The sequence below is a fragment of the Dipodomys spectabilis genome, unplaced genomic scaffold, assembly GCF_019054845.1.
Source record: "Dipodomys spectabilis isolate Male_0828 unplaced genomic scaffold, ASM1905484v1 ptg000004l, whole genome shotgun sequence".
In the NCBI taxonomy this organism is placed as follows: domain Eukaryota; kingdom Metazoa; phylum Chordata; class Mammalia; order Rodentia; family Heteromyidae; genus Dipodomys; species Dipodomys spectabilis.
The window spans coordinates 11,060,166-11,087,423 of NW_024870681.1; the positions used below are offsets into that span (position 1 = coordinate 11,060,166).

Sequence of the window (27,258 nt, forward strand, 5' to 3'; positions counted from 1 at the left end):
CCCACGACCGGACCCCAAAAAAAAAAAAAAAAATTGAACCCAGGGCCTTATGCATGGGAGACAAGCACCCTACCACCGAGCCACCTTCCCAGCCCTGAAGTCTGATTTTTTAATGACTACATAGCACTTTTGCACCATTGTAAAGTCAAAAAAATCTTAAGTTGAACCACCACAATAATAAACTGTAATACCTAGAAGACCTTTTCTTATCTTACCATATTTAAGATGCTGAAATTCTAGTTGCTATAGTAACTTACTCTGAAATTAAATTTACTATTTACTATTTCTTACGAGCATTTATATATATAAATTGGATATTTTCTTACTACTGATGCTATAGTAACCTAGAATAGATTCATATCAGAAACATTTTAGTTGTATATTTGAATTATTTCTGTGGAATAAAGTCTACGAAGTTATTCGCCTCACTTATAGTGAAAGAAATAATTTTCAGTAATTTTGGATTTTTTTATTAGAAAAGCTTTAAATGCAGTCCATTTTTGTATCTGAAATGGATTCTTGTTCATTATTTATACTTTTTTGTTCTATATGCAGTTTAATACCTTAGTGAATATAGCCTTCAAGAGGATACTAAAAGATCTTTATACAATGAGGGTGTCTTAGGACATAATGATAGACTCTGTTTTATAAATATTAGTGTTTTCATAATTAATAGTTTTATTTTAATAAGCACATGGTTGTATTTCTACCTCTAGGTTTTCCTATTCAGTACAACTACTAGTATCTTACATTGTTCTATTTTATTGACTCTATGAAGTATAACTACAATGGTAAGGAAATAACTACTGGGGAATCTTTGGAATTGTACGCTATTTGGGATTGGACTCTATTCAAATCCTTCTTATCTTCATCTAGTTTTGTTCCCAGACACTTGTGAGCACATTTGCTGTTTTTTTTTGTTTGTTTGTTTTGTTTTTGCCATTCTCTTACAGCTAGCAACTATTAATATATTCTCTGTTATATATTGTATTTTACTTCTCCAAGAAATTATTTTTTAATATTTAGTTTTTGTGCCAGTACTGGGGCTTGAACTCAGCATCTCTCACTCTTGCTTAGCTTTTTCTGCCCAAGGTTAGCATTCTGCCACTTGAGCTACAGCTCCACTTCCAACTTTTTACTGATTAATTGGAGATTAAGAGTCTCCTGGTCTTTTCTGCCCAGGCTGGCTTCAAACAATGATCCATATCTCAGCCTCCTGAGTATCTGGGGTTACAAGTGTGAGCCCCAGCGCCCAGCATCAAGGAATTCTTTTGGAAAAAAAAATTTTTTTGGGTGGGTCTGGTCGTGGGGCCTAAACTCTGGGCCTGGGCGCTGTCCCTCAGCTCTTCAGCTCAAGACTAGTGCTCTACCACTTGAGCCACAGCACCACTTCCGGCTTTTTTCTTTTTGCTTATGTGATGCTGAGGAATCAAACCCAGGGCCTCATGCATTCAAGGCAAGCGCTCTACCACTGAGCCACCTTCCCAGCCCCTGGAAAATATTTTAACTACTCAAAATGTGTCAAGTCATTGAAATATCAAAGAATAAATGTAACTCTCTGATTTATTTGTAATTAGTGGAGTGAAAATCTGTAGTTCCTCTCCCTTGCCCACCCCCGCCCCAGTACTAGGGCTTCAACCCAGAGCCTGGACATGCCGGGCAAGTACTTTGCCACTTGAGTCATGTTCCAAGTCTAAACTTGTGGCTGTTGACTTAAGTCTTTCCCTGCCACTAGAGGGCTAGGTTTACCTTAAACTCTGAGGGACAGGGGTTTAGTTTTTTCCAAGTTTTGGCACATGTAGCAGACATTGCTCATTGTTTAGCTTTTTGGATTCAATTTATTTCCCAGAATATTTATGCTTCCAACTATCTTAGTAAATCTAAGGTATTTGATTTAAATCCAAAACATTTTAGTTATATATTTGAATAACTTCCAAAAGATAGAGTATAGAAAAATACTTCCTTAATCTATATTGGAAATGACAATACCTTGACTTTTAGGTAGCAATATTAGTATCATATGGCTTTTGTTTTGTTTTGTTTTTGTTGGTCGTGGGGCTTGAACTCTGGGCCTGGGTGCTGTCTCTCAGCTCTTCAGCTCAAGGCTAGTGCCCTACCACTTGAGCCACAGTACCACTTCGGCTTTTTCTGTTTATGTGGTGCTGAGGAATCAAACCCAGGGCCTCATGCATGGGAGGCAAGCACTCTACCACTGAGCCACCTTCCGAGCCTCTCATACAGTTTATTAAGCATTATAATTATATCTAAAAACCCAAATCATTCAGAGACTATCACCCTTACATTTATTTCCAAATTGCCCATTGTTTCAAATCTTCCTTTGTGTAAACTTTCATGACTTAAAGTGTACTATATGATGCAAAAATGTCTACTTCTAATACACATTTATGAATATCTGACATTTAAAAAATCAGTAGTTCTAGCTACTCAGGAGGCTGAGATCTGAGGGAAACATAATAGGGAAACAACTGTGAAATAGTCTTCATATTGTTTAGGGCCTGAAAAATAGTCAAAATTGGATCAGAAAACAGATTCCTGGGCCATGGCTCCCAAGTCTTTTTTTTTTAATTTAATTTAATTTTATTTTTTGTGAACATACTGTACAGAGGGGAAGCAAGCTTCAACTGTTGGGTTTTTTTTTTTGTTTTGGGGGGTTTGTCAGTTGTGGGGCTTGAACTCTGGGCCTGGGCGCTGCCCCTCAGCATTTCAGCTCAAGGCTAGCGCTCTACCACTTGAGCCACAGCGCCACTTCCGCCAAGTCTTATCAGAATATTAAGAGTTACCTGAAATAACAAGGCAGCATTGATAAGGTGGCTCTGGTGCCCAACCCGGGCATGAAAGTCCATGAAACTCTTCTCTCTAATAAAACCACCAGAAAACTGGAAGTGATGTCATAGCTCAACTGGTAGAGCACTAGGATTGAGCTGAAGAGCTAAGGGAGAGCACTCAGGCCCAGAGTTCAAGCCCTGTGACCAACAAAAAATTAAAATTAAAAAAAATCAGTAGGTGGGCTGGGAATGTGGCTTAGTAGTAGAGTTCATGAAACCCTAGATGTAATTCCTCAGTACCACATAAACAGAAAAAGCCAGAAGTAGTGCTGTGGCTCAAAGTGGTAGAATTCTGGGCTTGAGCAAAAGAAGCTCAGGAACAGTGCCCAAGCTGAGTTTAAGCCCCAGGACTGGCAAAAAATAAAATAAGGTAAAAATAAAAAATCAATAATAATGGCAAAAAAGCATTTCAATTAATTTTTACAATTCTTAGGTTAGTTTATTTTCAAATATTAAAGTATGAGATTATTTACCAATTTTATGAGCATACTGAGGACATTAATAAACTCTGGACATAGAGTTAGCTGGGCGCCAGTGGCTTACACTTGTAATCCTAGCTACTCCGGGGGCTGAGATTTGAGGATCATGGTTCAAAACCAGCCCAGGCAGGAAAAGCTGTGAAACACTTACCTTCAATAAACCACCAGAAAACTGGAAGTGGTACTGTGGCTCAAGTGGTAGAGCATTAGCCTTGAGCTGAAGAGCTGAGGGATAGCACTCAGGCCCAGAGTTCAAGCCCCATGACTGACAAAAAAAAAAGTTACCACAGTCTAATAAAGATTCCTTTGAAGATATTCAGCAAGTAGAGTTTCAGTAAAATTAGATTTTATATTTCAGGCAGAGGTAATGATAAAGAGCATTACTGACTCTGTCCCTACCACCTTTGTAACTCTTGGCCAATTACTTAATACCTCTGAGTTTGAGTTGTTACTTTATAAAGTAGTGTTAATGTCTCATCTGGTTGTTCTTTGAAGCAATATATGTAAAGCATCTGCCACTGTGTGTCGGCACTGTGCGTAGGCACTCAATACTGCCATCCTCTGTTTAATTCAAAGGTGTGATGTTATAACTGATTCTCATTCATACTGGAGAGTCTCTCTCTGGAAAAGAGGAGACTCAGCCTATTAAGACTTCATCTGTAAGTATAACTATTCCAGTACAAAGAGTTCAATCTTTTCATGGTGTCCTACCCATAAAGAAAAAGTTTGGAAAACATAATTAGACTTGATCTCCAGCATGCTAAAAAAAAATTATTTCTTTAGTTAAAATAATAGTTAACATTTGTTGATTGTTTACTAGTTCTCATTACTATTGTATGTGCTTTATGAGTATTAGATCATTCCTCGCCTCAGCCATATTAAGTAGGTCCTGTTATTATCCTTATTTTATTAAAATGCTGAAACAAGACCAAAAGAAATTAACCATGATTAGATTGTGAAGCTGGGGTTCAAAGCTAGGAAATCTGGCTCAAGGATCCGCATTCTTAACCACTTGTCTAAATGGCTGAAAGTTTTTACATGTATTTCTACAAGATGCATTGTTTAGTGGTAGAAACATTTGCAGAATATTTGCTCCTTGTTTTAATCTTTAAAGCAGTCCCCCTCCTCCAAGTTTTCGTTATTGCTAAAAGTGCTTGAAACAATTGTGTAAAAATTCTAAGTAATCAATAAAATTAAATTACTTCAATAAGGAAATGTTTAGGTAGAAAGGTAACAAAATATTTAGGTGCCAAAGAAATCACTTATAAAAGTTGATACGACTGCTTTAAAATTCTATATTACCAGGTACTGATGGCTCATGCTTGTAATCCTAGCTACTCAGGAGTCTGAGACCTGAAGATTGCATTTCAGAGCCAGCCTGGGCAGGAAAGTCTATGAGAATCTTATCTTCAATTAACATCAGAAAACCAGAAGTAGTGCTGTGGCTCAAAGTGGTAGAGCACTAGATTTGAGCAAAAGAGCTCAGGGACAGTGCCCAGTCCCAGAGTTCAAGCCCCATAAGTGACTAAAAACAGAAATTATTATAAAGTACATAATATGAGCATATTATTTTTTAACAAATAATAGAACCTAACTGAGCTAAGTAATTTTTTTTAGACTTATGAAAGAAATGGTTTGGAGTTCCAGATTGGAAATGGCAATGCCTTGACTGCTGTAGAGGTTTCTTTTAGTTGACAGCTTATCTGTTTGACTTTGTTCCAGCTGTGCTACAGTGCTGCTCTCCTTCTACCCACATGGATGCTTTAAGTAGTTGTGTTACTCCCACTGCCTCTTCCTATGCACACTGCAACTACTTCCAGGTAAGATTCTTGAACACACTGTCCTTTTTGAACAATACTGTTTATCTTGTAAAATTTCAAAATGTAATTAAATTTTTTGTGCCAGTGCTGGGGCTTGAACTCATGGCTTGAGCTCACTGTCCCTGAGCTAAAATTTAGCTCAAGGGTAGTGCTCTACCACTTAAGCCATGGCTCCATTTCTGGCTTTCTAATTGGAGATGAGTCTCACAGACTTTCCTGCCTGGGCTGTCTTCAAACTACAATCCTCAGATCCCACTCTTCTACATAGCTAGGATTATAGGCATGTACCTCTGTTGCCCATTTCAAAGTTTTTATGAGTGGCCAAAGGTTAGCTGTGGATTATAGGTTTAGTTTTCTCCATTCTAAATCAAATAGAGAAGATATGAATGATATATGAACATTGTTCTTGACCAGCACTTTTAAGATTTTAACCATTAACCATATGTGGACTTTTTAAATTAATTAGCTAAGAGGTGTTTTTGTTGTTGTTGTTGTTGTGGGGGGGGGGTGTATGTGTGCATGTGTGTGTGCACATGCACATATGCTGGTATCAAGGCTTGAATCCAGGACTTTGAGTTTTCATTTGCCTTGCTTGCTCACAGTTGGTGTTCTTCCATTTTTAGCCATACCTCCAGTCTGGCATTTTGCTGATTAATTGGGGATGGAGTCTCATAGACTTTACTGCCTAGGCTGACTTCAGATCTCTGTCTGCAGATCTCAGCTTCCTGAGTATCTAGAATTATAACCAGCACTTGGCTAGTTCTTTTATTATTGTTGGTGGTGGTCACGGGGTTGAACTCAGGGCCTGGTCACTGTTCTTAAGCCCTTTTTGCTCAAGGCTAATGCTCTACCATTTTGAACCACAGCACTACTTCTGGTTTTTTGGTGGTTAATTGGAGATAAGAGTCTCACAGACTTTCCTGCCAGCATTGGCTTTGAACCCTAGTCCTCAGATCTCAGTTTCCTGAGTAGCTAGGATTACAGGTGTGAGCCACCCAGCTACCTACCTAGTTCTAAAAGAATCTTGTGTGTTATATGGTGCCAGGATTTGAAACCTACTATCTTTAGGCACGCGCTTTAACATTGAGCTAGATTCCCTGCCTAAGATAATAAAAAGTTTTGCTTTTTTAAAGAAAATTTATGTAGGAAGTAGATAATTGGTTGTGTGAATTGTATCTGAGTATGAAATCAGACCATGGAATTAGCTGGACATTTTTCATGGTCAATGTCATCAAGCATAATAACCCAATATGCTCATCTTCACTGAAGGAACATCCCTATCCCACAAATTAGATGTTGTGTGTAGATCCAGACACTCTCTCCCATGGATTATGCTAAAGGTATTCTGATGATATTTATATATTTAATCTTCAAATTTTAAATAAATTACTTGAAACTTTTTTTTTTTGTCAGTCCTGGGGCTTGAACTCTGGACCTAGGCACTGACCCTCAGCTCTTCAGCTCAAGGCTAGTTCTTTACCCCTTGAGCCACAGTACCACTCATAGTTATCTGGTGGTTTATTGGAGATAAGAGTCTCATGGACTTTCCTGCCTGGGCTGGCTTTGAACCACATTCCTCAGATCTCAACCTCCTTAGTAGCTAGGATTACAGGTCTAAGTCACTGGCGCCTGGCTATTTGAAACTTTTTTTTAAATAAGATTTATTTCTTAAAAACACTGCACATGGCTGGGCAAGTGCCTCATGCCTATAATTTCAACTACTTGAGAGGCAGCGATTGGGGAGGATTATACATTGAAGTCATCTGGGCAAAAATTAGGGAGAACCCCATTTAACAAGTTGGATAGGGTGGTTCATGCCTGTTATTTCAGCTATCAGGGAAGCATAGAAAGATCATGGTCCAGGGTAAAAATCACAAAGACACTATCTGAAAAACAATCTAAAGCAAAAAGCTGGAAATGTGGCTTAAGTGATAGGATGCTTGCCTAGTGAACACAAAGACCTGAGTTCAAACCCCAGTACCACCAAAAGAAGGGAAAAATAAAAAAAAGTACATGTTCATTTTGCAGAAATAAATGCAAGCAGACATAAAATTTAAAAAGAGAAAATATTTCAGATTCTATCCTTATGTACATGAATCATATATTGTCAAGGTTAAGAACAGCTAGAGAGTCCGGCTAGCTTAAGCTTGAAACCTGGCTCTGCCAGTTATTTCATATACTTTGGATAAATGATTGTTTCTCTACATCTTAGTTTTAGCTGGACTTGTGACATGTAACCCTAATCCTTGTAATTGGGAAGTAGAGGAAGGATTGTGAGTTTTAAGGCCAGCATGGTTAGTAAGACCCTGTCTCAAAAAAACAAAAGGCTTGTGCAAATGGCTCTTGCCTATAATCCTAACTACTCATGAAGTTGAGATCTGAGGATCAAGGTTTGAAGCCAGCTTCGAAAGAAAGGTCTGCAAGATTCTTATTTCCAGTTAGCCAGCAAAAAGCTTAACTGGAGATATGTCTCAAGTGCTAGAGTGCCAGTCATTGGCAAAAAGCCAATGTTGAAGAGTTCAAGGCCAGAGTTCGACTGGCATTGGCAAAAAATGTACATCTCAAAGGACTCTTATGAGGATTAAGCTAGGCATATAGAAAAACTAAATAAATGATACTATTGTCTATATATAATAGCTTACTGCTTATACTATTTGAATTTACACTACTTACCTTCTAAGAGTCATTGAAAGGATGTGTAGTATTTTGGACAACATCAATTTATTGTATATTTTATCTAATCATAGTTCTTTGGGATTTTCATCATCTGAGATGATCAAGCATACTGAATGTCTGTTCTGTGCAAAGCACTATACATAAAAAATATATCTTAGGTGATAATGGCTCCTGCCTGTAATCCTAGCCACTTAGGAGGCTGAGATCTGAGTTCAAAGCCAACCCAGGCAGGAAAGTCTGGAGACTCTTTTTTTGTGTGTGTGTGTAAGATTTTTTTTATTGTTTTGATGATCTTCAACTTAAAAAAATTAGTCAATCAGATTCCTCTATAATATGATTATAATCATGTTGTATCATCTGATTACAATCAGATTATAATCTGATTAGTCAGATTCCTCTATAATATGATTTCCCCCTTTTATTTTAGGTTTTTTTAATAAGTTTTTTATTGTGAAAATACTGTACAGAGGGGTTACAATCACATGAGCAAGGTAATGAGTACATTTCTTATCAAGCATTGTTGCCTCCTTTGTTTTTCCCTTACCATCCCTTCCCTCCCACCTCCACAACTACATTCTCCCCGCTTTCTCCTCCAAGTCTGGAGACTCTTATTGCCAGTTAACCACCAAAAAGCTGTACATAGAGGTCTGTTTCAAGTGGTAGAGCACTAACCTTGAGCAAAGAATTTCAAGGACAGTGCCCAGGCCCCAGTTGAAGCCGCAGGACTGGTACACTCGCGCGTGTGCGCGCGCGCGCGCACACACACACACACACACACACACACACACAAAATCCCAGGAATACATTTTTTTCTCAGATCATTTGGAACAGACAATCATTTGGAACAGATTGTCTGTTCCTTCTATAGAAGGATTGGTGGACTTGTGAGCACCTTTTGTCATTTCTTTAACAATATATGATAACTAAAAAAGTGATATATCTGCCTTTATGGATGATTTGATATATAGACATTTTGTCAGCAAATTGTAGCCTTTTAATTATGCATACTTAACCATGAGAAATAGTGGTCCACTCTAGTATTAAACTTAACATAATGGCTGGCATATAGAAGATACTAAATGTTGAGAGTTGCCAGACACTGATGGCTTATAATCCCAGCTACTCAGGAAGCTAAAATCTAAGGATCTTAAGGTTTGAAGCCAGCTCAGACAGAAAAGTCTGTTAAGACTCTTGTTTTTGTTTTTTTGGGTCCAGTCATGGGGCCTGAACTCTGGGCTTGGGCGCTGTCCCTCAGCTCTTCAGCCCAAGGCTAGCACTCTACCACTTGAGCCACAGTGCCACTTCCGGCTTTTTTCTTATGTGGTGCTGAGGAATCGAACCCAGGGCCTCGAGCATGCAAGGCAAGTGCTCTACCACTGAGCCACCTTCCCAGCCCCTGTTAAAACTCTTTTCTCCCATTAACCACCAAAAACCTGAAAGTGGAGTTATGGCTCAAGTAGTAGAGTGAAAAATCTAAGTGACAGCACCCAAGTCCTGAGTTCAAGCTCCAGAACCAGCACAAAAAGAAATTACTTGACAGTACATTCAAAGCAACCACTGCTGACATGTAGATTCGTATTCAGGCTTCTTAGTGAGAGTTTTAAATGTGATATGTTTATATTTAGCATTCATGACCTAAATGTTATCACTGTTCTCCTTATTCTTATATTTGATTTCTATCCAAACAGTCCTGTTTTCTCTTTTTCCAGAATCCTCCAATGCAGTCTTCCTATCCAGTTGAATTTCTGCCTTCTAACTGGCCTTGCAGTGCTACTGATGAAAATAAAAAGACAGAAGTAAACCTAGAGGCTGTCTTTCAGATAGTAGATGAGTTGCATTCCTCCCCTAAATTAGAGATGGTAAAGGTGGAGCCTGTTGAGAATCAGTGCTCAACGTCTCAGTCTAACAGAAGCCAACATATCCTAGCTAATTCAAACAATACCAATTCATCTTCCACAAGTCAGGCTAGCCAACTGGAGCCACTTACTCCCGTAGGCTCAGATATTACATCTTTTGTGGTCGGAACAGAACAAGCCATTACCTGCTCTTTACCACAGTCACCTGAGTACATCTATACCATCCACACACCTCAGCCTGTGGAAAATAGCACTATGCAGGATTCTGCAGCTGTGCAACAAGCTCATGTGAAACTGAAGGAGCAGCTAAGCCATAATCCATCTTCATCTTCTGTAGTATTTGTGCAGGAAGGACTTCCATTCAGCACACATCAGGTAAGAGGGAAAACAAAAGGATCATAAAGCTCAAAGTACATTGTACTCCTTGTTAAAAACTTGTCTTTAACAAGTGGAGAGCTTGCCTGGATTTTATTTGGGTTTAATAGGTGTGCACTGTTTCCAATATGTATTCACAGCTTTCCAAAAGGATCATGTCCCAGTGTTCCTCACAAAGGATTCAGAAAGAAGTTGCCTTGGTCCTACCCTTTCTCCCACTAATGTTACAGCCTAAAATGAACCTCTAGAGAAGCAATGTGATACAAAGTTTATGTTCATGTTTAAGAGCATCCCTTGAATGTTGGTCTTGGGAAAGATTTAATGATCCAAGCCTCCTACATTTCAATAAAAATTAATGCCAGAGTAAAAATCACTACTTTAGAGACAACCTGCTTTCAGTCTATTGGAAAGAGTATTCCTTTTGTAATAAACTTTCCTACCACTTTCACTTAAAAAGAAAAAGAGTAATTGTTGGGACTATATTATCTTAATTTGGATACATAAGGTAAGCTCAGCGATAGCATTCCACTTCCCAGAAGAATGGCTTAACAGATAACATGAGGACTTTCTGAGCCATTTTTAGATGGAATTTAAGGATAAGGTTGGGGGTCTTTTCTTTCTTGTAGCATACTGTGTTCAAATTTCTTATTACTACTTGCATTCCTAAGGACTCTTATTTAAGGGGCATATGCTAAAGGTAAAAGTTTATTCCTTTACTGCTGTTAGTTTTATGAACAGAATATTATAAATTTTGATTCTAAATAATAACTATCAAAAGTACACTCAATCTAAAATAACTTTATGAATTAGTTATTTTGGGCTGGGAAAGTGGCTCAGTGGTAGAGTGCTTGCCTTATATGCATGAGGCCCTGGATTCGATACCTCAGCACCACATAAGCAGAAAAGCTGGAAGTGGCACTGTGGCTCAAGTGGTAGAGTGCTCACCTGGAGCAGAAGAGCTGAGGGACAGCACCCAGGCTCAGAGTTTAGGCCCCATGACTGACAAAAAACAAAACAAAACAAAAACTGTTGAAAATATTGTCTCTGATTCATTTGTAACCTGAGTTAACATAAGAAAATAGTAAGATTAAATTAGTTATTTTTCACTGATTTAACTTCTGTTAGGATTTTAAACTGTTGTACATTTTTTTTCACTTCGGATTATTTTCTTGACTAGGACATGAAAATTTCTTTACTGTTGGAGATTCCCAAGATAACTCTGGGAGATGTTTGTTTTTATTTATTTTTTTTATTTGGGTCTGGTCGTGGGGTCTGAACTCTGGGCCTGGCCGCTGTCCCTCAGCTCTTCAGCTCAAGGCTAGCACTGTACCACTTGAGCCACAGCCCCACTTCCGGCTTTTTTCTTTTTGCTTATATGGTGCTGAGGAATCGAACCCAGGGCCTCAGACATGCAAGACAAGCGCTCTACCACTGAGCCACCTTCCCAGCCCTGTTTTTATTTTTTTAATCTAACTTCAGATCTAAATGTCTTGAGGGTTTTTTGTTTGTTTGTTTGTTTGGGTCTCGGGGCTTGAACTCTGGGCTTGGGCACTGTCCCTGCGCTCTTCAACTCAAGGAGAGCGCTCTACCGCTTGAGCCACAGCACCACTTCTGGTTTTCTAGTGGTTTATTGGAGGTAAGAGCCTCACGGACTTTCCTGCCCAGGTTGGCTTTGAACCTTGATCCTCAGATCTCCTCAGTAGGGAGGATTATAGGCGTGAGCCACCGGCGCCCAGCTTGAGGGTTTTTTTTGTTTGTTTTATATGTTTGTTCCATGGTGGTGCTGGGGTTTGAATGTAGGGCCTTGAACATGCCAAATGAGCATTTTACTTCAAGTTACACACACACACACACACACACACACACACATATGTTGGCTACTTTGACAAAGATGTTGTAACGTCTCAAAGAATGCTTAGTAACCAAGGAAAGATACTTACTTTATAAACAAGGTAGATATTGACTTTATGGGGACTGAAGCTTATACAATATTGACATATTGACACCTTCTTTAAGACAAAGAATAGGAAATTGGTAGAATCAAGTATCCATGCTTATTTATACAATCCAAGTATTATGTTTATGTTCATCCAATTATCACCAACTAGAGGGCAAGCCTGATAGAACAGATAATGGTCTTAACCAATTATGTTTAAATATCTTACTTTTGTAAATTAAAACCATTATACTTTATGGTGAAATTTTCTTTTGATCTTAAGCTACTGTTTTAGTTATACATTCATTTCTGTGGTTTGAGAATGAGGAAATGTACTGTTTTTAAACAAAAAAATAACAAAATCAAAGGATGTTACCATTCATGAGGATTTTTTAAAAACCACATTTGCTGGATCATGTTCCTATGATAGAATTCTTCTGACTAACTGTGGTAGATGTATGAGGGAAATCTCAGAATAATAAATAGGTTTAATATTTTAGGTGGATGCCAGTGTAAAATGCCAGACCAATCCATCTGAGAATATCTTGCCTTCAGAACAGATGGGATTCCTCATTTCAGAAATGGGGCCTACTAGCAAGCCTAGTAAAGACACAGGTTTATCTACTCCAGCCAGATACAGAGAGCGAAGAAGCAACTCACAACAAGGAAAGTCTCCTGGTAAGAATGATCAAGCTCTAGAATTTATAGCTATAGAATACTAGAAATAGAATAGTTTAGAATTAATATATGAATGACAATTTATCTGGACACTGAAGATAAATATAGGATTATATTCTGCGGAATTCTATCACATTGTTCTTTTAGTAACACTGTAACTTTAGCCCTATTTTTCATGATCTTCCTCAAATGAGCATCACACCTGGCTAAAACAGATTTTGCATGTGTATGCATACCGAAGCTTGAACTATGGGCCTTGTGCTCTCTTTTAGCTTTTTGCTGAAGACTGGTGCCTTTGCCCCTTGAGCCACTGCTCTAGTTCCTAAAACATGTTTCCTATATGTTCTAAAAATCAAGTCATTGAAGTCTGCAGTGGACAGTTTTAATATTCTCAAATTTTATGAATACAGATGCCTACAAGATATTTGTCAGCCTACAAGATATTTATTTTTTGGGGGGGGGGTTGTCACTTGTGGGCCTGAACTCTGGGCCTGGGCACTGTACCTCAGCTCTTCAGCTCAAGGTTAGCCCTCTACCACTTGAGCCACAGCGTCACTTCCGACTTTTTCTGCTTATGTGGTGCTGAGAATCGAACCCAGGGCCTCATGCATGCAAGGCAAGCACTCTACTACTGGGCCACCTTCCCAGCCCTAATGATCATTTTAATGTATAAAAAAAATTAGGCCAAGGCCGGGCGCCAGTGGCTCACGCCTGTAATCCTAGCTACTCAGGAGGCTGAGGTCTGAGGATTATGGTTCAAAGCCAGTCTGAGCAGGAAAGTCCGTGAGACTCTTATCTTCAATAAACCATCAGAAAAGCAGAAGTGGCGCTGTGGCTCAAACGGTAGAGTGCTTGCCTTGAGCTGAAGAGTGCAGGGACAATGCCCAGGCCCAGAGTTCAAGCTCTATGACTGACCAAAAATCAAACAAACAAAAAATTAGGCCAGATGCCAGTGGCTGTAATCTTAGCTACTCAAGGGACTGAGATCTGAGGATTCAATTCCAAGCCATCCTGGGCAGGAAAGTCTAGGCACAGAGCTGGAAGTGGTGCTGTGTCTCAAGTGGTAGAGCACCAGTCTTGAGCAAAAAGAAGTTCAAGGACAGTGCTTAGGCCCAGAGTTCAAGCCCCTGGACTGGCAACAACAAACAAACACAAATAAATAAATTTTAGGCTAGGTACTAGTAGTTCATGGTTACAATCTTCGTTACTTAGAAGGCAGAAATTTGGGAGACGGTTCAAGGCCAAAAAGGCAAAAAAGGTCTCAAGCATCCATTTCAACAAATAGCTTGGCAGAGTGGTGTATACTAGTCAGCTACTGAGGAGGCTGAGATTGAGGAGATTACTGTTTTAAGCTGGTCCAGGCAAAAAAGTTCATGAGAAATCCCAATAGCAAAAGCTGGGCATGGTGGCATATGTCTGTCATCCCAGATATAGAAGGGAGTGTAAATAGGAGAGTCATGGTGCCGGCCAGCCCAGGACATTGAAGGAAATAAGCACTACAAATTAGCACCAGTTGATAGAGGCTAAGATATTTCCCAAGTTTCAGTTGAAAACATATAGCTTTTAAAGTTGAGACCTGAGAATGCAAAGCTAGGCTTAGACATTTAGGACCTTCCTTGTCGAAGAATAGGCCTTGGGCCTGGAACTTTCCTTTACCTAAAGATAAATTGCTGCATACAGCACACCTAGACCTGTCACCTTGGGTGGGAATATCTTTCCCTGTGACAAACTAAATGCAAGCTCCTGTGTTTTAAATGTGCATCACAAGCCACCCAGACAGCTCACATAATTAATTACAGTAAGCTAGTTGGGGGGGGGGGGAGGGACAACCACCAGCCATGAGGGGGTGGAGCAGTGCACACTGAAGGCTGTTTTGTAACTTCTTTATAGTAGTAAGTATTGCTCCATCCAGTGCTTGACTGTTGGAGTTTCTAGAGACTCTCGCTGAGATGCAGGGGACTCACATTCCTACTGGCTGGCATAGTGATGATCTTGGTAATGTGCATTCTCCCCTGGAACTGGTTATTAGTACTCAGTGTTCTGAGCCCTGAGACTGATAACTAGTGCATGGTATTCTGCTTCATCTTCAAGTGAGATAATCAAAGCGTTGTGTGGACTCAAATGTAGTGGCCACTTGAATCTCTGCAGTACATGTCCTAGCTCTGCCTTCTATAGCCAAGCAATGTCTCTTCTGGAATGCTTGCTTACTGCATGTGCTACCTGTTAGATTTTTGTATGATAAACTAAAATATTCCTATATAATCAATATATAAAAATTTGATGTAAGTCTAGTGCTATTTAGAATGTTGACACTGAATATTAAAAAAAGAAGTGATTACTGGAACCCAGGGATATGACTGTAATCTTAGCACTAGGGAAACAAGGGCTGCAGAATCTGGTCAATTTGCGCTACATAGTAACAAGGCTATCTCAAAAAAAAAGGTTTATAATGATCTTAATGACTTCCAAAATTATATCATTATATCGGATTCTTGTTCCTCTTTTGTTATGCTTCCTTTTTTTAAAACAGAATCCTTGATTTCTCTCTAATCTGTGATGTTAAATTCAGATGAGAATGATAGATAATGGGGCATTTATTTAAACCTTTGCAAAGAGTTTCCATAAGGGACTTGCTGACTGATGTTTTCTTGGGATACAGTACCTCCTTTTCCCTTTTCTTTCAATTCTTCTGGTTGCTTTTCCTCTTCCATTTGTTTTGTCCTCCTCTTCTTTCTCATTCTGCTCTCCATTTTCTTCACCTTAATGACAGTTGTGTTTGATTTTCTCTGGATTTGTATATCAAGGCATAGAAGGCTGGTTGTTTTTGTATAAGGGAAGGTGTCACCAGCTTCCATCCCTTGCATATAGATGTTTTGCTTTGGATTTCTTTCTTACAAGCTTTCATATTTAGAGAAGAAAATCTTTAGGAACAAACAGTTATTATACAAGTTCAGATATTCTTAAAAGAGGTACTTGATACTTATCACCAAAAAAAAAAAAAAAGAATACTTTGGAAAAGTTTGATTCCTCCTTAATGGCAAGTCTGTACCTCAAGTTTTAGTTCATCTCTTCTTTCAGGGCTTTGCTGACTGTATCAAGAAATATTGAACATAGTGTGATTTTTTTATGGTACTGAGCATTAATCCCTTTATCCAGTCTCTTTATTAAGTAGAGAAATTAAAAATCAACTATTTTTTTGCCAATCTAAATGCCAAAACTAAGGAACCTCTTACACACTGTAACTGCAATATCAATTTCCATAGTCCTTTAAAGGACAACTTGACATAATCAATGAATGAAATGTTCATGTCCTTTGAATCAAGAACACTAATCCTAAGCCTGGTGTTGGTGTCTAATGCCTGTAATCCTAGCAGGAGACTGAGGTCTGAAGGTAGTGGTTTGAAGCCTGCCTAGGCAGCAAAGTCTGTGAATCTCTCCACTATACTACCAAAAAAAAAAAAAGCCAGAAGTAGAGCTGTGGCTCAAATGGTAGAGCACTAGCATGGAGCAAAAGAGCTTAGGGACAGCACCAGGCCCTGAATTTAAGTCCTGGTATGGCACAGATGAATGACTGAATGAATAAGTGAACACAACTAAAAATCTCTCTTTACAAAAGTAAACATATTCCTAGAGTTATTCAAAAGTTCATCATAACCTATCATAGCAAGAAAACTAAAAAAGGCATAAATACTTGACAACTAGAAACAAAATAATGACAAAATCACACAATGAAAAACTGCAACCACTGGGCGCTGCTGGCTCACACCTGTAATCCTAGCTGCTACTCAGGAGGCTGAGATTAGAGGATCCAAGGTTCAAAGCCAGCCTGGGCAGGAGAGTCCACAAGACCCTTATCTCCAACTAACCATCAGAAAACTGAAGTGGTGCAGTGGCTCAAAATGATAGTGCACTCACCTTGAGCTGAAGAGCTCAGGGACAGGGCTCAGGCCCAGAGTTCAAGCCCCACAACCAACCAAAACAAACCAAAACTACAATCATAAAAATAAAATAGCTTGATATGTTGTGATATTGGTACAATAAGTGAACATTTAAGTGTGTGAAGTGACTAAGCAAGTTGCAGTACCTTATATCTGGCATAGTCCCCCCACTAAGGAAAAATAAGGAAAAAAGTCAAGATGTATAGGAGGAAACTAATACATGGAATGCTGCTTACCTGAGAAGACAGAATTGAAGGGTTGGGATATTTTTAACTTCTCAATTTGTAAATATATGTATAATAGATTTAGATAGAGTTGACTTAACTAATCTTATCCTACACCAAAAATGCCTTTTTAAGATGTGTGAGCATTTCCAGGACTCACAGTAGCTTTTATTTTTAGCCTTTTATTCCTGTATAATTCAAACGTGTCCCTATTTCACCCCCCTAGAGCTGATCTGTCTGTTATGTGCTATCTCACTTGCAGACCTTTGTCCCTGTCTTTCATGCTTTCCCTCCCCTAAGCATTTGTGCTTAGACATTTGTAGATGTAGCATATTTTCTGAAGACTTGTGTAGGTAGGAAGGGTTTAAATTAAAATACTCCAAGTAAGTGTGTGTGTGTGTGTGTGTGTGTGTGTGTGTGTGTGTGTGTGTGGACACTGGGGCTTGAACTCAGAGTCTTTCACACTTGGCTTTTTTGCTCTACTACTTGAGCCAGTCTCCATTTCCAGCTTGTTTGCTGGTTAATTGGAGATTAGCTTCAGGAACTTTTCTGCCCTGGCTGGCTTTAGTCTTAAGATCTCAGCCTCCTCATTAGCTAGGATTACAGACACAACTTTTAAGTAGCTATCCCTTTTTAAAATGTCACTTTACCCACTACCAGCCTTCCTCATCTCTAGACATTATGGCCTGCTTGCTGCATTCTTTTGTTGTATTAGGCACAGGAGTCAGATTTCACTTGTACATTTTGATATCCTGAGGCCTCACCTTCTCCAATGAAAACAATGTCACAAAGATAGTCAGCTCCCTAAGAACTCTGGTGCCTGTTGTTATACTGATTTCTTCCCTCTCAGTAGATAATAATTGCCACATTAGTTATCTTCATTAATTTTTCCTGTGGATTATTTCTAAGTGAAAATAATAGCCTTTGCCCATAGTGTTGATGGATGAATCTCAGTTGACCTTGACTTCCTGCCTAGGAATGTGAAATACTGACATTATTATGACACTTAATCATACTTTTATCAGGAGCAGGGAGTAAATGACTTTTAATTAAGCTACAACTTGTCTGCTGTAATGTTAGTTTTATCATTAAAGTGTAAGCAAAATATAATTCATGGAATTGCAAACTTTTCTTCTTTGACAGTACTGTTGTCCATGAAAACATGGTCATATGTAAGGTCCTATGTCATGAAGAACTTCTTCCAAAGAGTTGGGCCCCAGTGGCTTATGCTACTCAGGATCAAAAGTGATCTAAGGATCAAAATTCAAAGCCAGCACTGGCAGAAAAATATGAGAGGCCCTGAGTTCAAGCCCCAGTACTGACAAATACACACACAAAAAGAGTTTATCCAAAGTCAGTATAAAGATATAGTCTGCCTGTTAGAAGCAATAAAACACAATGAATAGGAAGAAGGCTTTTGGTATTAGAAAAATCAAAATCTGAATTCCCCTCTTTTCTGTGTGGCCATGGACATACTTACTTAACTTTATGGAGCCCCAGTTTCCTCATTTGTAAAAATGAAAATAACAAAAGTATAAGTATAAGCCATGTAACTGGAAACTGGTAAATGGCTAATAGCAATAGTCAGTAGTAATAATTATAATTTATATCATAATTATTTTTGTCTATGTTTACTACTAATTACTTTTGGTGGGGGGGGGGGTCCAGTCGTGGGGCCTGAACTCTGGGCCTGGGCACTGTCCCTCAGCTCTTCAGCTCAAGGCTAGCGCTCTACCACTTGAGCCACAGCACCACCTCCAGCTTTTTTCTTTTTGCTTATGTGGTGCTGAGGAATCGAACTCAGGGCCTCATGCATGCAAGGCAAGCGCTCTACCACTGAGCCACCTTCCCAGCCCCTACTAATTACTTTTCAAATAACTATTTTCACCTCAAATTCACATGGGCTTTTATAATTGCAACAGTTCTATATTTTTTTCCTACTCAATGCATTCTTCATTCTCTACAGTCACCCTTTGCTATAACTTCCTATGGCCTTCTTCACCATTCATTCTACCTTATTTCTTATTTATTGAGTAAGTAGAAGTAAGAAGAGATACAATTTGTCTATATATCTACCTATCTACCAATATGAAACAGGGTCTTGATGGTTGCCCAGGTTGGCTTTGAACTCTTGGGCTCAAGTGATCTTCCTGTCTCTGCAGCTGGGACTACAGGTATGCCACTGTGTCTAACATCTTCCCCTCCAACCCATCTATCAGGCTCCCTTCAGTTAAATACCTATGTTCTGCCTTAACTCCTATAATTAGAAACACCAGTTCTCACGTGTACATAGAATCCTATAACCTTTTGTGTACTCACAGACATAGCACTAGTACTATCCTCTTCACTTTTCAGTTATCACATTTTATCTTTTATATTAGATAATTCCCATCATGCAGAAATGCCATCATGAGTGCCATATCAGAAAAACTCCATTCAGCCAAGTGTTGTGGTACACACCTCTAATTCCAGCTACACTATACTATAGAGGCAGGCAGGAGAATCCCAAGACACCAGAAATTTGAGACCTGTCTGGGAAACCTAGACATATCCTGTCTCTTTGAAACAATAACAACAACAAAAATTAACCAGGTATCTTGGTGCATGCCTGTAATCCCAGTAACTCAAGGGGCAAAGGCAGGAGGATCATGTGGTCTGAGGTCTTCAAGGAGCAAGAAGAGCAGCATAAAACCTAATCTAAAAAATAAAAATAAATAAAATAAAATTGGATTGGGAGGTTGGCTCAGTGGTAGAGTGCTTGTCTTGCATGCATGACATGGCCATGAGTTCAATTCCTCAGCACCACATAAGCAGAAAAAAGCTGGAAGTGCCTCAAGTGGTAGGGCGCTAGCCTTGAGCTGAAGAGCTGAAGGACAGTGCCCAGGCCCAGAGTTCAAGCCCCAGGACCAACAACAACAGCAACAAAAAAAGCAACCAGGTGCTGATGGCTCACACCTATAATCCTAGTTACTCAAGAGGCTGAGATCTGAGGATCATGGTTCAGAACCACCCGGGGCAGGGAAGTCAGTGAGGCACTCATCTCCAGTTAACCATCAGAAGACCAGAAGTGGCACTATGGCTCAAAGTGGTAGAGAGCTAACCTTGAGTAAAAAGGCTCAAGGCACAGTGTCCTGAGTTCAAGCCACATAACCAACCCCTCCTCCTCCCCCCAAAAAATTAAAGCAAAAACAGTTGGGTCCATGTCTCAAAGTCCCTGCCTGGGTTCAAACTCTAGTACTGCCAAAAGAAAAAAAAAAAAAGAACAGAAAATGTCATCCAATTGTTATTCATCTTGCCATCCAAGTGTTGTTTCCATTTTTTCTGTTCTTCTTTGAAGCACCTAGAAGTATATCTCTGTCTCAGCTACTCCAGTCATGTTTTTTTTTTTTTGGGGGGGGGGGGGTCCAGTTGTGGGGCCTGAACTCTGGGCCTGGGCGCTGTCCCTCAGCTCTTCAGCTCAAGGCTAGTGCTCTACCACTTGAGCCACAGCACCACTTCCGGCTTTTTTCTTTTTGCTTATGTGGTGCTGAGGAATTGAACCCAGGGCCTCAGGCATGCAAGGCAAGCACTCTACCACTGAGCCACCTTCCCAGCCCCTCCAGTCATGTTTTATGTTCCTTCTGCTTGGCTGAGACTGCTCTTGTGAAAGTTCTAATGACTGCTATATTACCAATCCAAGAGTGATTCTTGGTCCCGGACCATTGTACTTTACCTCAACATTTGGACAAATTACTTCAGCCTTCCTGAAATACTCTCTCTTCTGGCTCAAGAGTATCATCCTTTCCTATTTTCCCTTCTATTAAAAATATAGACTTAGAATTGAAAATTATCTCTTAGAGATCAGGGAATTGATTAGGAAAGAGACATTTTATTTATTTATTTATTTTTGGTCCGGTCGTGGGGCCTGAACTCTGGGCCTGGGCGCTGTCCCTCAGCTCTTCAGCTCAAGGCTAGCACTCTACCACTTGAGCCACAGCGCCACGGCTTTTTTCTTTTTGCTTATGTGGTGCTGGGGAATCAAACCCATGGCCTCAGGCATACAAAGCAAGCACTCTACCACTGAGCCACCTTCCCAGCCTAGGAAAGAGACATTTTTAAAAGAATAAGTAGCCAGATGCCAGTAGCTGGCTACACAGGAGGATCAGATCTGAGGATTAAAGTTTGAAGCCAGCCCTGATAGGAAAGTGTGTGAGCCTTTCATCACCAATTAATCACCAAAAACCTGAAAGTGGAACTGTACCTTAAATGGTAGAGCACTAGCCTTAAGCAAAAAAGCTCAAGGCTAGTGCCCAGGCCCTGAGTTCAAGTCTCAGGAGAAATAACCACCACCAGCCCCCCTCAAAAAAAAAGCCAGGTGTCAGTGGCTCATGTCTGTAATCCTAGCTATTTGGGAGGCTGAGCTCTTTAGATAAAAGTTTTGAAGCCATTTCAGGCAGGACTTGCTCAGAGAGGAAAGTCCATAAAATTCTTCTCTTTTTTTTTGGTCTGGTCGTGGGTCCTGAACTCTGGGCCTGGGGGCTGTCCCTCAGCTCTTTAGCTCAAGGCTAGCGCTCTACCACTTGAGCCACAGAGCCACTTCCGGCTTTTTTCTTTTTGCTTATGTGGTACTGAGGAATCGAACCCAGGGCCTCAGACATGCAAGGCAAGCGCTCTGCCACTGAGCCACCTTCCCAGCCCAAGTCCATGAAATTCTTATCTCCAATTAACCACCAAAAAGCCAGAAATGGAATTGTATCTCAAGTGAAAGCAAAAGCTAAAGGACAGTGCTTAAGCCTTCAGTTCAACTTCCAATACCAGCAAAAGAAAATTCTTTACTTACAAAGTAGGGTGACAAATGGGTCTAGTCGTATTTCAAATTTTTATTTTAATATTTTTGGGCTTTTTATGGACTGGGTTTGAATTCTGGGCTTCATACTTGCTAAGCAAGCATTCTACCACAACTTAACCTTAATTTTAATATTTTTTCTATAACTATGAGGCCTGTACTCAAGGTGAGATGTTTAGAAAATGATGATAATTAGGTATTAACTCCCACATCTTTTTTATACTTCAAAAATACTGATGTCTAGGTTGTACTCCATACCAATTAAATAAAAATGTCTGGAGGAGGGAGCCTGCCCCAGGCATTAATATTTTATTAAGATTGCCACGTGACTTCAGGGTGTAGGAAGGTATAGAAGCCACTGGCTTTACTTATTAGCCATATAATAGCTTAGAGGTTCTACCTCCTAGTTAGCCACTTACTCCTTAGCATTAATTAGATAACTGATAATGCATGTTAGCTATTTGAAAAATGCTGTATAAGAGAGAAGATTTTCTCATTGATCTTAAACTGTAGCTCAGCTATTTTGTATTGCAGAACTCACATTTTTATGTTTTCCCATTTTTTTTTTTTATAGTGCTGGAATTTGAACACAGGGCATTATGCTTGCTAGGCAGGCACTCTACTTGAGATGCACCCCAACCCTTTCTTGGCACTCTTGGTGAACTACTCTGTCTTCCAATCTCCAAGGGTATGCCTTCCTTCTTACAGTTTGTCTAGGTGTTTTCACAAGGTTCAGTTGTATTAGTTAATAAATGGGATTTTTTTTTTTTGGTCCGGTCGTGGTGCCTGAACTCTGGGCGCTCTGCCACTGAGCCACCTTCCCAGCCCGGGATTTTTTTTTGGTCAGTTGTGGGGCTTGAACTCTGGGCCTGGGCACTATCCCTCAGCTCTTCAGCTCTAGGCAAGTGCTCTACCACGTGAGCCACAGCAGCACTTCAGTTTTCTGAGTGGTTTATTGGAGATAAGAGTCTCACAGAGTTTCCTGACTGGGCTGGCTTTGAACCTCGATTCTCAGATCTCAGCCTCCTGAGTAGCTAGGATTACAAGCATGAGCCACTGACGCCTGACTAGTAAGTGGGATTTTTATGAAAGTAATCAACCTTGGAAAAGTAACTACTTATTTTAACATTGTAGGTATTGCTGTTTCATATTTCTTCATCTCAGCTGCTCTTATAGTATAGAAGAAATTAATTTTATGTGTGTGTTTCACTTTGATTCCTTTCATACTCCCCCCCCCCTCCTTTTTTTTTTTTTTTTGTTCTAATACTGGGGCTTGAACGACGGCCCTGGGTGCTGTCCCTGAGCTTTTGTGCTCAAGGCTAAATACTCTACCACTTGAGTTACAGCTCCACTTCTGGCTTTTTTGAAGATAAGATGTCTTACTTTAATTGGAACTAAGAGTCTCACAGACTTTCCTGCCTGGAGTGACTTTGAACCTCAGTTCTTAGATCTCAGCCTCCGGAATAGCTAGGATTACAGGCATGGGCCCCTGATATCTGGCTTTACTTTCCCTTTTTAATTTATAATAAAAAGCAATTAAAGTGAAGAAAAGACTTGGCCGTACCACTGAAAAGCAAACTTCAAATTTTCTTGATCTTTTCTTGTGTTTATATCTGTGCTACATCATTGTGCTTGAGAGTTCTAGAAGTATCTGAAAATTGAGATTCAGGTAAGCCAATGTAATTTTACAGCCAGTTTTATAAGAGAGACATCGACAATTTGTTGTTCTTGTTTGAGACTTGTCTATTGAGCTCCGTAGTCTGAGAAGCTAAAAGTGAGTAAACAACTCTTTCTTTCTAGATCTTCATCTGCTGGTGGACGTGGCCTGCAAACAGGAGCACTTTCCAAAGGAGGAAGAATTAAAAGAGTGAGGAATGGATGACAAAAGTGACATTGTGCATTAGCTATAGCTGGAGGCAGACTAGCCTTGCACATGACACACTGTTGGGATTTTTCCAGTTCTGTTAAGGAAAAAAAGAAATATTTTTTGTTTTGTTGGAATTTCGTTCATTGAAAATTGGAAGTTTGGTATTTTCTACAGCTGTTCGGTTCAGATTATTTACCTTGACAAACTACTAAACATCTAGCAGCCATGGTTTTTTTTTTTTTTTTTTTTTTTGGTTTTATTTTTTGTTTTGCTTTGCTGCCCAGATCCCTTTCAAATGAAAAGTCCTAGCCTTCTGTTACAGTCAAGAAGCATCTAAAAACTGCTGCATTGATGGTACTGGAGCAAAATGTGTGTGTGCTGAGTCGTTGTGCCACTCCCAAACTGTAGTCAGCACAACTTCTGTCTATCTGTTTCAAGTCACAGTGTGATCCTTTCAAGAAGATGATGTGAAAAACAAAGACATATGAGGTCTCGGAGATCACAGGTCTAAATGGGTCAGGAATTCCAGGGAAGAAACTCTGGGAAAGAGCTAATTTTCTCCATGATTAACAGGGAAATTATCTTACTTCCTAACCCAGCATTCTGTTTCAAGAGCAAGGCATCCGGACTTGGACCATCCATCATACTGAACAGCCCCTGAATCTTTTATATCAACAGGAGTGTTCTCTATTCGCATATCTTTCTTTAATTTAATGACACATTATCATAAATAGCAAAAAAAGTTTTGTTAATATCTCTTAAATGTCTTCTAAAGAAAAAAATTTAATTTGTTTAATATAATTGTGTTTATAAATGCTGGTAGATTTAAAGGTTTTAAAGCTTTATATTTTTATTAATATTGCAGGCTAGAAGGATAAAGGATGCATATGTAATATTTTTTATTTTGAAGGGAATAGGTACAATGTGTGAACAGAAACATTAAGGGATTTAATGTAGGGTTTATTTTAGACTTATATTCAACAAACACAAAATCTCATCTGTGTTGAGGAAAACTGTCCTTTAGCAGAAGCTATGCTCTGATACTTTTAATAGTTTATATTTGCCTTAAGCTTCTGGGAGAACTTTAGTAGTGGGATAGAAGAGAACATATTTTTCTTATCTCCATTATAAGGTTCTAAATTTGAATAATAGGAATGTGGGATTCAAATGAGAAAAGGACATTTTGGATGTCCATTTACTGTAAGTGATCATTTGTACATCCAATGACAGCAAGGACATTTCTGATTTAAAGTCTTTTAAACTAACTAGAATTTTTTAGCATTCTGCCTCAAGTTTTCCTAATAAGCATTATGAAAACAAAAGGAAAGTCTAAGAATATGAATCTAATGAAAAAACTGTATTAAGTATAGGCTAGCCATTGTGGATGTAACAGATCGAACATTCCTTATATTACATTGTGCCTTCTCAGTGATTTAAAACCCTACAAGTGTTACAGAAATCCGGGGTTTTTGGAAAAAAGCTCTGTATTGGTCTGCAGTGTCTTAGTTTAGATATAAAGTAGGAACTGAAAAGTGACTTGTCTGGTCCATCTGAGTAGACTGAGCCTGCATGCTCGGCATTTATTAATCTTCATTAGCAAGGCTTAAAGGTGGACGAACTATCAAGGCATGTACATCTTTTGGCCAGGCTGCATATTTTGGCAGAGTGTGTGAAAAGAAGATTGAATTTCCTAATGAAGGAACTTTGCCTTTCTCTGTCATGTTGAATTGCTGGTGAACTGTGTAGATGATATTCCTTCCCTTCAATATGCCTTTCTTAGCTTTTATATGTTGAAAGTGACAATATCTTTTGAGGAACATGTATCAAGCAGGAACTTTGGCACAGATTTGGTTTCAGTGGTTTTAAGGCTTAATTAATGAGATGCCTTGATGAGCTTTTCAAACTTTTTTATATATGAATACACCAGACCAAGGAGCTGGATCTCCTGCTGTACTCACATGCCTGGTACCCATCAACAAAGCTATCTATCTTCAATGACTTGGGCAAAATGGCGAGAGGTAAAATAAAATCTTCTTGTAAATTAGCCAGTCAGGTCTGACACATACTAACAAGGTTCCTAATTAGCACCTCAGTATTTCAGCACCTTAAGCACCAATAAATTTCAATCAATCAATAATAAAGTGAGTGTTCCAACTAGACTTGTCGTCTTGCTTGTTTTTACTATTTTACTAGTGATTAATAGAAAACACAGTCATTATGGACATTAATAATACTAGTAAAGTTCAAAGGAGAATATACTGTATGTTTTTCAAAAAAATTGCCATGATTTTTTTTTTATTCCGTTTTGAGTTCAGGCCCTTGTGCTTACTAGGCTTGCTTGCTTGGCTAGCACTGTACTACTTGAGACAAATATCAAGCCCTGCTTTTTTTTTTTTAATCGGTCATGAGGCTTGAACTCTGGGCCTGAGCACTGTCCCTCAGCTCTTCAGCTCAAAGCTAGCACTCTACCACCTGAGCTACAGTGCCACTTCTGGTTTTCTGGTGATTTATTGGAGATAAGAGTTTCACGGACTTTCCTGCCTGGGCTGGCTTTGAACTGCGATCCTCAGATCTCAGCCTCCTGAGTAGCTAGGATTAGAGGCTCCCAGCTCAAACCATGATTTTTTTGTTGGTTATTTTAGAGATGGAATCTCATACTTTATCAGGCTGGCCTTGAACCATGATCCACCAGATCTCTGCCTCCCAAGTAGCTTTAGCTAAGCTCGAGCCACCAATGCCTGGCTTTTTTCCTCCACCCTTTAATTTGTACTTGAGAAAAGATTTAATTCTTAAAATACCATCAAAGTAAAGAACAATTCTTAGACATGTTTTAAAGAGTACTGGGTTAGCCAGGAGCTGGTTGCTTGTACCTGTAATCCTAGCTACTCAGGAGGCTGAGACCTAAGGATCATGATTCAAAGCCAGCTTGAGCAGGACAGTCCTTGAGACTCTTCTCTCCAGTTATCTACCAGAAAATCAGAAATAATGCTGTGGCTCCAAATGGTAGAGTGAAAAAAAAAGAGAGCGCTTAGGGATAGTGCCCAGGTCCAGAGTTCAAGCTCCACACTAGTTTATTCGGGGAAAGGAGGGGTTGGATAGATGATCTTTTCTAGATAGGGAAGTCAATTCTGCAGGATGTCTGTCTTGGAAGATTAGGTTGAGGCTCAGGATGTAGCTCAGTTGGTAGAGCCCTGGCCTAGCATATGCTAGACCAAAAAATAGAAACTAAAATGAAAAAGGTATCAATGAGAAGGAATTGCCCCTCCCATAGTACTGGGACTGAGCGTGGGCCTTGTGCATACTAGGCATAGTACTCTACCACTTGAGCTATACCCTCCAGAACAGCAAGAGCTTTTCATTACCATAGTGATGACATCTCTGGGGAAGTATTATGGCATCCTTTGAGGAATGGCTCTAAAACTTTGAAGCCAGAAAATCATTTCTTTTGATTGTTTATTGTGATGATATAAAATATAGGATATTAGTGGACTAAAGAGCTATTTGGCTTGATCTTACGTCCCCAGGCCCAGGATACATGTTATTCTCAACATCTCTGCCAGAGAGAGAAAACCACAAAACTTTCTTCCTTTTTTAACCAATTGTATACATTAACTATTAGGTTAGTTCCTATGCAAATTTCAAGCAAAAAAAAAAAAAGATGATAGGAAAGTCTACTTATTTTTTTAGTTTAGCCTTAAAGATATTTTTGCATATATCAATGATATATAATAATGTATA

At 39.3% G+C, this 27,258-nt stretch overlaps 1 protein-coding gene across 1 annotated transcript in view; it reads left to right on the forward strand.

Moving 5' to 3' along the window:
- Positions 1-23,735, forward strand: part of Hsf5 (heat shock transcription factor 5) — a 40,726-nt gene extending 16,991 nt beyond the window's left edge. The window contains exons 3-6 of the mRNA XM_042691513.1: positions 5,048-5,145; positions 9,531-10,052; positions 12,489-12,666; positions 23,454-23,735. Of these exons, the coding sequence (XP_042547447.1) occupies positions 5,048-5,145; positions 9,531-10,052; positions 12,489-12,666; positions 23,454-23,524 (869 nt within the window). The 3' untranslated portion in view covers positions 23,525-23,735. The remainder of the gene's footprint in view (positions 1-5,047; positions 5,146-9,530; positions 10,053-12,488; positions 12,667-23,453) is intronic.
- The last annotated feature ends 3,523 nt before the right edge of the window (positions 23,736-27,258 follow it).